The 13365-nt window shown below is 44.9% G+C and overlaps 1 protein-coding gene across 5 annotated transcripts in view; it reads right to left on the reverse strand.

Moving 5' to 3' along the window:
• LOC126380057 (F-actin-monooxygenase Mical-like) overlaps positions 1–13365 on the reverse strand; it is a 72285-nt gene that overhangs the window by 12887 nt on the left and 46033 nt on the right. For 4 of the 5 annotated variants that reach the window (XM_050029228.1, XM_050029227.1, XM_050029230.1 and 1 more), the window contains exons 8-21: positions 13051–13248; positions 9598–9802; positions 9174–9350; positions 8365–8538; positions 7794–7930; positions 7518–7587; positions 5623–7019; positions 4754–5014; positions 4203–4331; positions 3961–4029; positions 2968–3122; positions 2357–2617; positions 2036–2193; positions 921–1027 (exon numbers count right to left, since the gene is read on the reverse strand). In XM_050029228.1, the coding sequence (XP_049885185.1) occupies positions 921–1027; positions 2036–2193; positions 2357–2617; positions 2968–3122; positions 3961–4029; positions 4203–4331; positions 4754–5014; positions 5623–7019; positions 7518–7587; positions 7794–7930; positions 8365–8538; positions 9174–9350; positions 9598–9802; positions 13051–13248 (3498 nt within the window). The remainder of the gene's footprint in view (positions 1–920; positions 1028–2035; positions 2194–2356; positions 2618–2967; positions 3123–3960; positions 4030–4202; positions 4332–4753; positions 5015–5622; positions 7020–7517; positions 7588–7793; positions 7931–8364; positions 8539–9173; positions 9351–9597; positions 9803–13050; positions 13249–13365) is intronic. The other variant, XM_050029231.1, reaches the window with a different exon arrangement.

Consider the following 13365-nt stretch of genomic DNA (forward strand, 5'->3'; position numbering starts at 1 on the left):
AGTTAGTGTGGGCAAGCTACACTCTCCGCGCCTCGCCCGCCGCCCTGTTACTAGCGTGACACATGCCATGACGTGGGCCTACCGTCGTGCGCTACACTGCCGGCTTGAGCTAACATTCCCGAAATTGCAACTGCTGCTACCGAACATGATAACGAATTAACCTACATAAACGTGTTGCTTAAACGTCCAAAGGTCTTGGTGTAGGCTGGTTTCCTGTCCATTTCCTTTTCGAAGGATTAAAAAAAGATATGGAGTAGTTAAAAGTGTTCGACAGAACGATAAAAAAGAAATCAAAGTCGTCCTCAGACTTCAAAATTCCTTTTTTAAGTTATTTTTAATATGCTTGTTATTGAACAAAAGGAGGTATGTGTATCTAACTGCTAATACAAAGTTTTCCTTATTGCCCTTGAATGTTTGAGCATGACCATGTAATCTAGTTGGTGTGAAAATCAATACACTTACTGGCGTGTTACTTTATGAGATAATAAGCTGCACTATCCAAAGCCTCTTTTGTTAAATGCAATTCTTCGTTCGGGTTTTACTGTCACAATCAAATCGAGCAGAATCACTACAATGTCATACAGGGGTTGTAAACCGACCACATCAAAGCCATTCATCGAAAAAATAATATTGCAATTTGACATTTGCGCATATAAAACTAAGTGCGCAATGTGAACAAATGTCAAATACCAATATTGCTTTTTTATGTGAATCGCTTCAATGTGGCCCTTTTAACCCGAGAGGACTACCTATCTACTAATGAAAGTAATCGTGCGGGCATGTCATTTAATCGTTCACAGAGCATGTTATGATGGTGTAATGCGTCGGGCGGCGGGGTCGGCTCGCGGGCGCGCACCTCCCTACTGTGTGGGACTAGATGGCCTGGGCCGCTAGTGCTAGGCGACGGCGCAGCGAGGTACCTCGCTACTGTCCGTGGGCGGGCGCGCGTCCGCCGGCACCTCGCGCCGCCGCGCCTCGCGCGCCGCCCGCATGCGAGAGCACGACTCGTTGCCCGACGACTCAGCGCCTGCGAACACGATATTTGGCACCATGTTACCACTCATGTGACGACCTCCGTGGTCCAGTGGTTGAGCGTTGGGCTCGCGATCCGGAGGTCCCGGGTTCGAATCCCGGTGGGGACATATCACAAAAATCACTTTGTGATCCCTAGTTTGGTTAGGACATTACAGGCTGATCACCTGATTGTCCAAAAAGTAAGATGATCCGTGCTTCGGAAGGCACGTTAAGCCGTTGGTCCCGGTTACTACTTAATGATGTAAGTAAGTAGTCGTTACATGAGCCATGTCAGGGGCCTTTGGCCAGGCGGCTCAATAATAACCCTGACACCAGGGTTGATGAGGTTGGTAATGTACCTCTCAATCTACACGATAGAAGACCACTCATGTGCCCTTCCCGTGAATGTTCCCATGCAAGTAAAAGAGTAAACTCAGTAAAAATTGTAAACTTACACTAAAATTGTAATGCTGAATATAAAATTATTTTTATTAAGTACTCAAATTGTTGTTTCTTGTACTGTGACCATATTTGCCTAATTGCAGGGTTAATAAAGCTGTTTTTACATAACTTGTGTTTTTACTGTCAGAAATGTTAAAGAAAACGGCAAATCACTGGTTATTACGCCACACCACTTACGCCCTTTATCGTCATAAAGGCGCGTAAAGTGGATATGTTAAATTGTATCGTGTTTACACAGTTAACTATGTTAACAAAGCACATCATGTCGCTGTTATAAACCGTCCAGTGGGTGGGGTTTTACATGCGTTTTCCTGTCTGTAGGTTTTTTGTAACGTTTCGTTGTCAACTTCGTTAGATAACTGTATCTGGTCGGATATCACATTCGTTCTAACAAAAACACACTTGTAGAAAGTGAATTTTACATTGGAAATTGGACCTTAATCCTACCTTAATCTAATAATATACTACGTAAAACAGAGATATTGGACAGTAGAGGATCGGCGGCGAGAATTGGTAGTAAGCCTGAAACGGAAGACAAGGAAGCAGAGGTGGTGGTTACCATCGTCGGAGTAGTCGTCGTAACCGAAGGAGTCGTCGGAGAAGTAGAGGTCGCTGTGGCGCATGCGCGGCTGCGGCGCCGGCGGCGGCGAGCGCGGCGCCTCGCCCTCGCTGTCCGCCGCGTCCGTGTACTCCTCCGAGCTCGACTCCTCTTCCTCGCTGGGAAAACAACAACCTCATTCAAACTTGCTTATCACGGTGACGTGCACGGGACTCGCCGGGATAGTTTAGGGTCAGTTTAGTGGGTGTCATTAGAGACGTTTCAGTACGATATTTTATGTTGTTTTCGTTCGCTAAGATAAAACATTAAGTATGTTAATACCTGAGCCCGCCGGCTCCTGAGGTTTCAGAAGCGAGGAAGTTGCGGTCAGTCCACTCGTCTTCATCGATCTCGCGGGCGCCGGAGTCGGAGAGCTCGAGGCTGATGCGCTCGGGCGTGGGCGGGGGCAGCAGCGCGCGGGGGGAGGGGCCGAGTGACGTCACCGCACCGAGTGACGCCACCGCCGCCACCGCGTCCGGCACGCTCGCGCCGCTGTGCCGCAGGCACACCAGCCGGCTGCCGTACCGCTCCATAGTGTAGTTGCTGCAACCATATCCAGTTACCAATATTGGTGCGCCCAGGGAAACCCGGTGAATAGATTATCTTTTATGCTACAGCTACTCGGAAAGTGCCTTCTTCCTTTTTTTGAAAAGGGGCAGAAAGTACACAAAGTACAGAAGAAAACAAAGTTACAATCTAAAAATCTTCAATTTTTAAGTAAATATATTTTTTGTCGAACATCTCATCCACCTAAAACTACTGCAGCATTTCAACCTGTAAAGTCGCGGAAAATAAACTGCAAGAGAAACCTGGGCACAAAAGTAATGCACTATGTATCACTCGAAAGCAAGTACGCTCCCCAATTCGTGTGTATTAAGGTCGTCGCCACTCACCCGGGTCGCAGCACACACTTGCAGACGGCGCAGCGGAAGCAGGCGCGGTGCAGGTGCAGCCCGTCTGCCGTCACGCCCTCGGCCGCGAACACGCGCGTGCCGCACGCCGCACACTGCATCCCCGTCGACGACGGCCCGCGCCAGCTCTTCTTCAACTTAACGTACGTAGGTTCATAATAAGTCATACACGCACACATATAAAACTCACGCCCGTGTTTATTTGTATTTGTTACTGTGTTGATACGAATTCCTGTGATGAATACATAGAACCTTACGGTTACAAGAACAGCCTATCGCCCATAACGATTGTCTACATGTTAGAAAGGGCACAATCCCTCTGTCGGATTTTACGACATGTCCGGGAAGACGGAGAAGGTTGTTGGTAGGGCTGAAAAAGGAAGACCTAGAAGGGCCTACAAGTACTTAAAGAAGGTTTAATATGTACTCTGAACCAGCATGTATAAAATAATTGATGAATATGAGAAGTATGTCAGGATCGAAGCAATTGGAATTGAATCTCTGCTCAACATCCTTCATAATGCGCACTGCCAAGGAATTGCCAAGGAATGGAATGGGCTGCCGGCGTCGGTGTTTCCTGACTCTTATAACTTGGGGTCCTTTAAATCACGGGTGAGTAGGCATTTTCTGGGTAAGCTCGTTCCAACGTCGATCTCTTCTCCTTGTGGAAGAACGAAGTCAAGAGCAACATACATACATAAATAGCCTATATACGTCCCACTGCTGGGCACAGGCCTCCTCTCAAACAACCGGAGAGGGTATGGAGCATACTCCACCACGCAAGAGCAAACCCATCTTAATTAAAAAAAAAACTTAGTGGGAAATAGGCATTTATGTGTATGTATGTAAAACAATTCTATAGCCCAATAATCATTCTTCTTTTCTGTCATGTGGATTATTGAACAAAAGGGTTATTAAATAACAATACATTTCACTGTATTGACATGAAAGTCTAAGTAAATTATACACACATACCTCTTCCTTTGGTTGTGCTTTTGGTTCGGGCTCCTCTTTTTTGACGAATTTCGTCGCTAAGTTGGCAACCTGTAACAATTATTTAAATGATTTACTGTCACATACTCGCACGACCTCTGTGATCGGGGCATACACGCACAATCTGAATTCCAACCCCAGGGGGACAACGTCGTCAAAGATCACTGACACACTCGACAGCAGACTCCCCGCTGGCGTGAGTGACTGAGTCAATGCAACCTTACCTTCTTGGTGCCGTGGTCGGGTCGCCCGGAGTCGCGCAGCTTCTGGTCCAGCTTGTTGAGCGTGTCATCGATCTCGCCCCACTTTTCGCTGCCGTCGCCTTCCTTGAGACGACGCTGACGACCCAGGAACTAAAAACAAAAAAGAAGTCATTTAAGCAAGTCTAATGCTTTATACAATGTTACCTCATCTAGCCTATTTGACCGCACTACCGGGCAAACGCCTCCCTTTGATTTGTCTACTCCTCCTAAATAAACGATAAGCAGTGAGGTAGTCACACTTATCTATTACACGGTTTGGCTCAACTTCTCTACCGGTCTTGAAGCAATTAGTGGTGTCGATTTGGGCAACCAACCTAAATTTAACTTAATTTAACAAGACTAAAACTAGCTGCATCTCTTTCTTGAACCTATTGTAATTGAAGGACGACAACAATTTAAGTTTTGGTCCGTTCGAATAGGCACCAGTGAGATGTATTCGACAAACGTGGCCGGCCTAGTTGGGCGGATGTTTCCACCACAAACAACTATAAGAAAAAGATAACAAAACTCACTTGCTCTCGGTCCCACTTTGGCACCTTCTCGGCCGTCTTCGGCTCGGGTCGGCCGAGGCGGTTCTCCATGATCTTGCGCTCGATCTCCTTGACGTTCCAGTCGTCGCGCTCGATCTTGCCAACGGAGCGCATCAGGTCCTTGGGCTTGGTTGCGCGCGGGGCCGCGGCCGTCGCGCCCCCGGCGAGCTCCGCAGCGAGCCGCGCTACCCTCGCGCCGCCCCCCGCCGTGCGACCGCCCCCGCCCACCATACGCCCCTCCTCCTAATATCGAACATAGTTATAGTCATGGAACTTAGTAATTTCAAAAGAATCTGGCTACAGTATTAGTATTGCATTAGAGTCTCCCTTCAATCGAGCAGCGGGAGTAAGGAGTATTACTCCGCGCTTGTGATTATGGATTGGATTTTTGGGGCTAGTAGCCAAACCGTTCGCCAGGGTTTGCGAACCGCTCGAAGGACTCCAAAAAAGGACACCAAATACTATAACCAGATTTAATGTTATGTTGAAACACCGTCAATAACTCAAGCCTTAAATCAATAATGACATTTAAAATTGTTAAGTAACATCAATCCGTATCGTTGGATATTTTTGTACTCGCATATCGTCGTGTTAGTCGAACACAGTGGAAACATCACGCGTGGTAGTTAATGTAATATTTCAAGTTATTCATGCACACACACGAAACCACACAGTTATGTATTCAATCGTTTTTATACCGAAATTTTTGTTCTATTTTAGTTCCAAACGTGCGTTTTATGTCTAGGAAGGATTATAATTATTAGTGGGTGTACAATCACGGAACATATAGAATAGGTCCGTTTGAATGTATTCACAGCAGAGAGCAGTCCATGCGACACACAGCTGCTCACGTAGTGCTGTAACTTCCGCTCGAGTTTGCGGACTCGTTCGCCGAAGTGCGGCGCGGAGGCGCGGTACTGCTGCAGGCCGTAGTCGTGCTCTAGGTCGGCGGAGGGCGCCGTCTCCAGGCGCGGCTCCGTCGCCAGCATCTGCAGGCTCTTCTCGAACCGCTGCTTCATTATCTCCCGCGCCGCCTTCCGTCTCCCCCCGCTCTTCGGCCGCTTCGCTTCCGCACACTTCTTCTGCATCATGTCGTTCACTCGCTGCATACGGAACGCCATTTCTCCGGAATTCCTCCTAGTCTGATTGTATTGCGGCTCAGGGCTCTGTCGCGGCTTATTGCCTTGTATCAAATCTGCAACGCGCTGCCTCCTTAACGCCATCTCTGGGGTGCCTATGGATTCAGATCGTTTAGTCCGCTCCGGACTGGGGGTGTGACGACGCTTGCCTTCGATGATCTCTGCCATACGTTTCATGCGCATGGACATTTCTACGGTAGTAGCAGATCCAGATCTTACTGAGCGTGACTCCGGGCTAGGGGTATGTCTTCGCTTGTGGCCTTCAAATATTTGCGCTATACGCCTCGTATTAACCATCTCAGTGGTTCCTATAGAATTAGATCTCCCGTGAGGCACAGACAGGTCAGGACTTGGGGAATGCCTCCTCCTTTGGCCGTCCATTACTTCGGATAACCTTCTGCCTTTGAGAATAGGTATGTCAGTACATGAAGAACGTTCAAATTTCTTCTCGACGGAATAAGAGCGGATAAATTCATTAGTTTTTGGACTATCAGTTGACGCAGATCGTACGAACTCCTTTTTCTTGGGAGATTCGATAGAGTTGGACCTGACGAAATGTTTTTTAAGACTGTCATTAGAATTGGCTTTATGAAAGTCCTTCTTTGATTTTTCCACTTTGACAACAGTAGCGTCAGTGTCAGCGGAATCATCGAAAATATCTGAAAAATCTGGTACCTTCAAGGAATTAAGATCAAGTCCCTTCAACTTCCGAGGAGGTTTGATTGGCTTCTCTTCTTTCTTGTCATCAGACGTGAAAAACTGCGCCATCTTTACTTGCTCTTCAACTTCTTTCGGTTTGACTCTCGTCCTGCTGGAGCCTTGTAGAAGGTGCTTAATGGAGTCTCTTAGGACTTTAGGGTCTGGGGATTCCTCGGGATCTAGCAAGGCTAGTATTTGTTCCTGGAGTTCTTTCTGTTTGTCTGTGTGTTTCTCGTCGAGAGGAATGGCGTCATGTCCGTCGATTAGTCGCGCGAGCTGCGTGATATCGTTAAGGTCGAGTTTGCCGATCTTTTTACGAATATATTCTGCTGGATCGTTACTTACTTGTGGTCGTACCGAGCGCCGTTTCTTGCGATAGCTCGAGTGAGACTTGTCTGTATCGGCCGCATCTACGAACACACCCAGTAATCAATTAATGTACAGGAGAGGATAACTAGGCAGGCGCGGATCCAAATCAAAATTTGAGGTGTCATTAATAAATGATATTATAAAGATGAAGGTGTTAGGGTAGACGTCGGGGTATTGGGATCAAAACTTATGGGATTATGTTTTGACACCCCTGAATCCACGCCTGTATACAGAGGGGTCGTCGTCTTACCCTTTGGGTGTATGATGTCAATAGAAACGGTGGTCAAGACTTGGTTTAGCGGACGCAAGACAGCCAAGCATGGCGCGGAACAGCACAGGCCTACGTCCAACAATGGTTGGAACGAGGTCACTGATGATGTTGACCCTTGACGATGTGCAAGACAATTGTGTAGTTTTAATATTAATATTATTTATCAATTAATTTAAGACAGCCTGGCCCTAACAGTAGACATATACCTAAATCGGTGAATGTTAGAAATATTATCTGAGTCACAAAGTACAGGAGTTTTTGAACTTACTTGAATACATGGACACCGAGTGGTCCGTCGTGTTTCGTGAATGTTTCTCTTTTTGTTGACTTTGTTTGATCTGGAAAGACACAGAGGAGAATTTTGACAAACTATTGTACATTTCGTCATCTCTCCCAACTCTCTCGGCAATGTGGCGAGTTTTTACGAAGTGGGTAGTAGCGTTGTATTATCCTATCAGACATAACATAATATTTGAATTCGGTGTGAGATTTATAAAGTTGAGATTATTTTGTTCCAAGCTTTACGTTATATTATAATACGTGCCTGGTCGAACACGTCAGTCTCGTGGTGCACGTGCGGCACCTCGCCCTTGAAGGCGCTGTGCACGCGCGCCAGGTACGCACGCAGCTTGGCGTCCGGCGTCTCCCGCAACGTTCCTGATGACGTCAGCGGCGCTATACCTGCAGAGAAAATTCACCATTCATTTGTTTGGCTTGTGCTGGAACAGCCCGATACGCTACTGCGACCTTATGAGATCTATTGTAGTCTTGGCCTTACTTCGAAAATCCTCCTCCAGACCAATTTGCTTGATTACATTCTAGGTTCGTTTGGGTGGAAGCTCCATGACAACTTAGACGTCCATTATGTGGCCGCCTGTGATCGGTTGTAATCGTAGTTCCATACCCCTCAGTGTATGCCTAACAGCAAGATTTTGTCCTCGAAATTGTATGATTATAACTTTAAAAATGACAAAGTTTCGCACAAACTTTTAACCCCATTTTTAACCCTTTAGTAAGCACCTACGTCCTACGTAAAAGTAATTTCTGAGATTTCGTGAATCAGTGAGTGACTTTTCGCTTATATACATATAGATTTATTATATATGTGTAGTTACCGAACTCGTGGTGCAGCACGTGGTAGACGGAGCGCGGGGCGGCGGCCGACGGCAGCAGGTCGGGCCGGTAGCGGCGCACCACTGCCGCCAGGGCCGCCGCGCCGCATGCCGCGCGCAGCCCTGCCTCGCCCCACCCCACCCACCGCACCAGCGCTTCCTCCGTTATCTCAGTCTCTGTAACCACAAACATACACCTTCTAATCCTAGTCGCGCTATTAAACTATGTTTATTGATAACGTCGTGCTTCTGAATTTTCAAACAAACTTTAGCCTTTCTCGTTTTAACATTTCGTAAAAAGTATCTTATTTTTGACTAGGGTGTTATATGAATTTAATATAATGATAGTGCTAGTCAACAGCCGTCGTGGTCTAGCGTTTGAAGCGTCAAATTCATGATCTACAGGTCCGGTAGTTGTAGTCGAAGTCACCTTGTGATACTGTCTTTTGTTTGATTAAGACATTACAAGCTGGATCACCTAATTGTCCGAAAATTAAGATGATTTCGTGATGAAGCAGTTACCCACACTGGAGTAGCCTGGTGGAGTATGGTCTATTAATTGAGGGAAGGGCTGTGCTCAACGTAGCAAGATTAAAGTGACGTGTCTCACATCTCTTTCGTACTGACTTATTCGAAAGAGAATATATAAGAGAATATATTTCTGTACTGCTGGAGTGACGACATCCGTAAGATGGCTGGCAGAGCCTGGATAGGATATTCCGAAGACTAAGCTCAGTAGCGTGCCATAGCAGTGGAGAAGCGTGTGCAGTTGATGACCACTCATGTTACGTTTATAGGTGTGTCGTACTGACCGCGGCGGCGCTTCCTGGCGGCGGGCGCGGCGTCGAGCGGCAGCGGCTCGTCCGAGTCGTAGAACGAAGTCACCTGCAGCGGCGTCACCTTGCCGCGGTTCAGGTTGGGGTACCGCGTACCCGGGTCGAGAGTGTAACCGCCGAAGTCGCGGTGCAGGTTCTCCGGCGTCGTTTGAGCTGAAACATAGCATACATGAATATATAACTCATACGAGGATTTTGAGGATTTTTTTGCGCCAACTCTTCCTCAAGTACACGTTACGATGTGGTGGTATTTTTTAAGGTGTTCTTTGATAATTCTTCATTGACAATAAACCTTGTACTTACAAACTGTAGGTAATAAATAAAAAATCCATGTTTACTTATTGAAACACGCAGCGTGTATTGATCGAAGGACATATATATCGCGTGCGATCTCACTCACCCAGCAGGCGATATATGGACTCGCGCTCGGCAATGACGGTGAGAGGGTGCGGCGCCGGCGCCTGCCCCCACCCACGCACGGCCCACGCGGCGTCGAGTGCGGACAGGAAGCCGCGCGCGCAGCCTGAGCCCGTCGGCCAGAACGGCTCCAGGAGGCTGTCGCCCACCAGCTGGCACAGCAGCCGCCGCCCGTGGCGCTCATATACCTGCCACATACAAATCAAATAATACAACGTAACGAAAGGACATCCTCCGCCACGCACCGAGTCCGTTACCAGACCCCTCAAAACGTACCTTAGACAAGATCACACACAGTCGTACCCCGGACAGATCATACATTTTTATCTGTGTCTCAGACTAAAGTAAAACCCAGAGGGGGTGAGGTAAATCTAGATAGATTGAAATTGGTGCGGGACGGAGAGTTACCGTTTTATTTGCAGTATATTTTTTTATTCTGTAATACAGTTGTACGTGTACAAAACTTAATCTGTGTAAGAGATTTTTGTATGGAATGTGACTTGACAGATCTCATTAGTTCGTCCACCGAAGTCGTTAAAAAAGCTGTTTAAGGTGATGCGTTTCAGTCAGCTAGGTAACGCTGCGTCAGCAGATGGCGTTACTTCTGCAGTTTTCGTATTTTTTTCCATTTATTCGTTTAGTGTTGAGTTCTGACCCAGTGAAATGTTAGGTGGCGAAATCTTACATACATTATCTTTAAGTTAAGCTACAATTTTGAAGTATTTACTACAGATATCATATTGAAACATTGCATCAAAAGTTGGTGTCATTTCAATTTGTGTACAAACACGAAGCTGTCACACACACATGCGAACTAGGTTAGCTATTAAAAGAGATGCATAATTTGAAGTCTACTTCTAACTTCTAAATGGCGCATTTGGTAAAGCAGTCGCCGCCATTCTCAAGTTTCACGGTTCAAACCCAAGTGCATGTTTTAATTGTTTTTACTTTTTGTATTTTTTTTTACAATTGAATTTGGCGAACCCGTCTATTTGTTACGGAATTTTCAAAAAGTATCACTTTTACCAATAATATTATAATTATACAATAATGTACTTTGCACTAAAGTACCTTCCGTAATTTCCGTATTTTTTATTTTGTAAAATTCTAACAGGCATTAATCGCATCAGTGAACATGCGGCTAACTAAAAAACTACTGAACGGATTTTCATACGGTTTTCACCAATGAGTAGAGTGATTCATGGGCGTGCTTTAGGGTATATAATTTATACAAGTATTTTTTTTTTTGTATAAAATGGTTCAAAAATGATGATGAATGTCAAACATAATTATCGTTACAAATATAGCCGACTTGGAGCTTTCGGCGAAAACACTGCTTGCGCCCATTGAGATATAACAAAACAACGTATGGTTGAATTGTTCCTTTTTTGTAGGTCTACCGAAAAGTCCACAATATGTCATAATAATTATATTGTGTTTAAAGAATTGTGTATATGTATTGTATGATTTTACAAATAACGATCACAGTACAGTAATAATAAGGTAGATTTTTCCTAAATTGCGTCGGTTCAAACTTTGTCGCATCGCGTTTGAAAGATGTAATAGCGCTTCAGGACGTCCCGCAAGCACAGCGCTGATGTCGCAGTATCCGCATATAATTACATATTATGACTTGTCATTTAGTTCCAATAAAATCCGCGGGACTTCATACGTAGTATGTCAGTGACAGCTGGTGATAGCATGCGGGACACTTAGCAGCTAATCGAATTCTATGTTGTTTTCGCGCCCAGTCCAGACGACTTGCAGCGCATTTCTGGACTTATATTTACGCGTGGTGTTTATTGTTAGGTTAGTTAGTTCAGGTTAGGACGTCTTTTTTTAACGAGGACGTTAATGAAAGACGAGGCTGGGACGTATTGAAGTAGTATTTCCATATATACGCGGCCTGAAATGGGCTGTTTCGGGGACCTGAACTGGTTGATGTCGAACTTATTATCACGTTTTCTTGATTAAAATTCATAAATAAGTCAAATAGAAAAAAGATTTTCGTTAGTTTTAGATCTGTCATGATGTCTGTGATGTTTGTTTATTATACATAAGAATTTCAAAATTTATCTTATTTTTTTTCCCAAAGGGCAAGGCAAAGGGAACTATGCCCATACAGCCATGTCTTGTGTTTTTTTTTTCTTGATGATGATTAATGAAATGATGAAACCTAAGCCCCCACCCTCGGAGCAGACTCCTACTCTCCCGGGTGAACCCCAAACGAAGTAAGCGGCTTGTTGGCGCAAAGCGAAAATAGATAGGTACACTTTGTTTATTGAATATTCCGATTTCAACTACCTATCTACTATCGGGAATGTTTTCCGACTAACTTAATGTGATCATTAACCACAAAACACCACTTCGTATTGATTATTTAGATTATTCAATGAAGAAAGCAACCTTCCCGTTCCCGTTCTCACCAAAAAGTCCGCGGCAAAGAGAATATAAATAAATCTGTATGTTGGATGGAAAAACAATTAATTAAAAATGACTACTATTTAGGCCGGCAAATGCAACAACTTTTTTTTTGATTTGGTTTTCCCCGAAGGGTAAGGCAAAGGGAACTATGCCCATACAGCCATTTCATTTTATGTATTGATTTTTTATTACAATATATGTCCTTTTTTAAAACACGGTACTTACCCATTATTTAAAAATGTTTAAATAATATGCGTTAAAACAAAAATATTTTTCCAATATTCCTTTTCTCAGATTGTAGTATTTTTAGTTTTTTATTTATTCTCTTCATACAAAATCTCTTTATAAATTGTCACTGACATTCTATTACACTTGTCAAGTAGTCAAAGCCTTTAGAGAAAAAAAAACTATCACGCACACAAACTAACATTGACACCTCTACACGCTCAGCAAATACACTGTAATCTGCACCACTACAAATGTAGAATTGACCAAAATTGAGGGTCTGAAATATGGTACTTCTCGTATTCGGACCTTAAATTTTTGTTAGTTTGCGAAAATAATACACCAAAATATTACTATTTATCGGTTTTATAACAATATTCCTCTATCCATTTTCCTGTAGCACTGCATCAACTTTTGTATGGAAAACGAATCACCTTAATGTTACAAAGTGTATTCGTTCTAAAACTAGCTTTATCTCATTCTTGCTTGTACTGCAAACATACTGAAATACGATTATGTCCGCCAGAATATACACATATAACGGCCTCTGTGGTTCAGTGGTCACTAACGATTCCGGGTTCGAAAACCGGTGGGGACATATAAGAAAAATCACTTTATGATCCCTAGTTTAGTAAGGACTGATTGTCGTTTACATAAGGACCCGACTGTTGTTTACATAAGCCGTGTCAGGGGCCTTTGGCGGCTCAATAGTAAACCTGACACCAAGTTTGATGATGATGAGGGCGCACAACCCTCACGAGGAGAACAGAGGTGGTATAAAGCTCACCATGCTAGCGTTCTCGGCGGCGTACATGGATGTGAAGTCGAAGAGCGCGACGTCGGGCTCCCCGTAGTGGTTGAGGGCGAAGTCGCGCAGCGGCAGCCGCCCGTCGGTGGAGAAGCGCGCCGCCTCCTGCGCGTACCGCATCAGCGCCGCGCGGTCCACATTCTCCACACTCAGCAGCCGAGACACTTCCGCGTAGTCCTGACAACAATACGGCAGCTGATTAATTGTCGAATGAGGCACTATATCCGTACCTTAGACGCATAACAAAACGACGACTAAAAGATAAACATAGATTTAAAAATATAGTACGTGTCA

The sequence above is a fragment of the Pectinophora gossypiella genome, chromosome Z (genome assembly GCF_024362695.1).
Source record: "Pectinophora gossypiella chromosome Z, ilPecGoss1.1, whole genome shotgun sequence".
Lineage (NCBI taxonomy): Eukaryota > Metazoa > Arthropoda > Insecta > Lepidoptera > Gelechiidae > Pectinophora > Pectinophora gossypiella.